The sequence below is a fragment of the Erigeron canadensis genome, chromosome 1 (assembly GCF_010389155.1).
Source record: "Erigeron canadensis isolate Cc75 chromosome 1, C_canadensis_v1, whole genome shotgun sequence".
Lineage (NCBI taxonomy): Eukaryota > Viridiplantae > Streptophyta > Magnoliopsida > Asterales > Asteraceae > Erigeron > Erigeron canadensis.
This window is the reverse complement of record NC_057761.1, coordinates 34,610,421-34,612,771: the sequence shown is the minus strand read 5'-3', so window position 1 is coordinate 34,612,771 and position 2,351 is coordinate 34,610,421. Positions and strand designations below refer to the sequence as shown.

The 2,351-nt window shown below is 36.3% G+C and overlaps 1 protein-coding gene across 1 annotated transcript; it reads left to right on the top strand.

Moving 5' to 3' along the window:
• The first annotated feature begins 279 nt into the window (after window positions 1–279).
• Window positions 280–2,100, top strand: LOC122604633 (probable sugar phosphate/phosphate translocator At5g25400). Its single transcript, XM_043777511.1, has one exon. It carries the CDS (start codon window positions 531–533, stop codon window positions 1,578–1,580), a length of 1,050 nt encoding a protein of 349 aa, XP_043633446.1. The 5' UTR covers window positions 280–530; the 3' UTR covers window positions 1,581–2,100.
• The last annotated feature ends 251 nt before the right edge of the window (window positions 2,101–2,351 follow it).

Genomic DNA, 2,351 nt, shown 5'->3' with positions numbered 1-2,351 from the left:
ATAACTCTAGTAGTGTCTCTTATATAATTGTTATTAAAAAATTACTTAACTAATCTTAATAAATTAATTTATACCCTTAAATTTTTACTTTTAAAACATGTTTACTACCGGTTTAAATCAATTACATTTATATCAAATATCTACATCCACCATCATCATGAGTCGGTCACCACCAATAGCTGCAGTCGGTCCCCCTTTTTCCTCTCGAAAACGCCACCTGGGGCGGTATTCATAACGTTCCCTAGACGTTTCCTAGCGTTTTTGAGCACTTTTGGACGAGTAACTCCTTACTCCTATCTTACGGATTATTATCGGTGTCAAAAAGCCATCTGTGCATCAGTCATTACCTACCCCGTATACAAAACGCAGACACAGACACCACTTTCACATTATAAAATCACACACTTCCCCCAAATCAAACGTTTTCTACTTCAACCCGTCACATCTGTTTAAAACCCCTTCCATCTCTCTCATTCTCAGATCCAAAACAAATTTCACAAATTTCCATCCAGATCCGACCCATTTTCAGAATGGGCAAAGGCGGATCATTAAGCGAATCCGTTCTCAAAAAGATCATCTTATCGTACACTTATGTCGCCATCTGGATCTTCCTTAGCTTCACTGTTATTGTATACAATAAATACATCTTAGATCGCAAGATGTACAACTGGCCATACCCAATATCTCTAACAATGATCCACATGGGTTTTTGTTCTTCTTTGGCGTATGTTCTTGTTTCTGTTTTTAAGGTTGTTGAACCGGTTCAAATGACCCGCGATATCTACCTTAAATCTGTTGTCCCCATTGGCTTGCTATATTCTTTAAGTTTATGGCTATCTAATTCTGCTTATATATATCTGTCTGTATCTTTTATACAAATGCTAAAAGCCTTGATGCCTGTTGCTGTTTACTCTATTGGGGTGTTGTTTAAGAAAGAAGGGTTTAAGGGTGATGTCATGGGTAATATGCTGTCGATTTCTTTCGGGGTTGCAATTGCCGCTTATGGTGAAGCTAAGTTTAATACTTGGGGGGTCATGTTACAATTAGGTGCTGTTTGTTTTGAAGCAACTCGATTAGTGTTGATTCAGATTTTGCTGACTAGTAAAGGGATCACGTTTAACCCCATTACTAGTTTGTATTATGTTGCCCCTTGTTGTTTTGCGTTTTTGTCTATTCCTTGGATGATTGTTGAGTTTCCTAAGTTGAGGGACACATCGAGTTTTCATTTTGATTATGTTGTGTTTGGGACTAATTCATTGTGTGCATTTGCGTTGAACCTTGCCGTGTTTTTGCTTGTTGGGAAAACATCTGCATTGACTATGAATGTTGCGGGTGTTGTCAAGGATTGGTTGTTGATTGCGTTTTCGTGGTCTGTGATTAAGGATACTGTGACACCGATTAATTTGTTGGGGTATGGGATTGCTTTCTTGGGTGTTGCTTATTATAACCATGCTAAGTTGCAAGCGCTTAAGGCTAAAGAAGCCGAAAAGAAGGCTGCTCAGGTTGATGATGAGAGTGGCAAGTTGTTGGAAGAACGAAGTGGGGAAAAGACCGTGAGAAAGAGTGAATCTGATGAGTGATATATGCAAGTTCCTATTGTTTTAAGGCTGATTACTACACAATTGGGGTTTTAAGTATATGAGGGTTAGCAAGTCCTACAATCTTTTTTGATGTATTTTATAGATGGGATCTTCTAAAGTTTTTTCAACTTTACTAGTAATGTTAAAAATCATTTTGACTTTTGAATGGAAATCAAAAGTCAAAATTCAAAGATCATCTTTGAATTTCAACCTTTGATTTTAATTCAAGTTTACCAATAAAGTTATAAATAACTTCAGGGGATCCCAATCCGTATTTTATAGTTTAGCTAAATTTACATGTGTTATCTGTCTATTTATTTAGAGGTAACTCATTGAGCCACTAATAAAATGTACTTCTTTGTGATAAATGGTTATGGAATTAAGTCTTGGTCTATTCGGGCAAAGACATTCCTTTCTGTTTGTTACAGAGTGAAGGAACTTTGGTGTGCCAGAGTCACCTTATTCTATCTTACTTATTTTACATTTTGCACTTATATGCAGAAAGATTCATCTTTTAGTATTTGTAATTAGTATTTACAGTTATGTTTATACAGATCCTAACATTTTGGTGATAGAATGTGGTTTGCCTAAGACTCGTCTATATCCCAACTTCCTCCAACATTGTCAAAAACGTTGTCAAATATTCACCATTCATCACTTGCTCATCAATGTATCCATGAATCTTCAACTGATGCCCAATGAATCAATGTATCCATGAATCTTCAACTGATGCCCAATGAATCCGTGATTCTGATTCTTTAAAGGATTAAA

What these genes read in the sequence shown, in the direction of transcription:
- LOC122604633 (XM_043777511.1), top strand. Translation starts at nt 531, where the DNA reads ATGGGCAAAGGCGGATCATTAAGCGAATCCGTTCTCAAAAAGATCATC.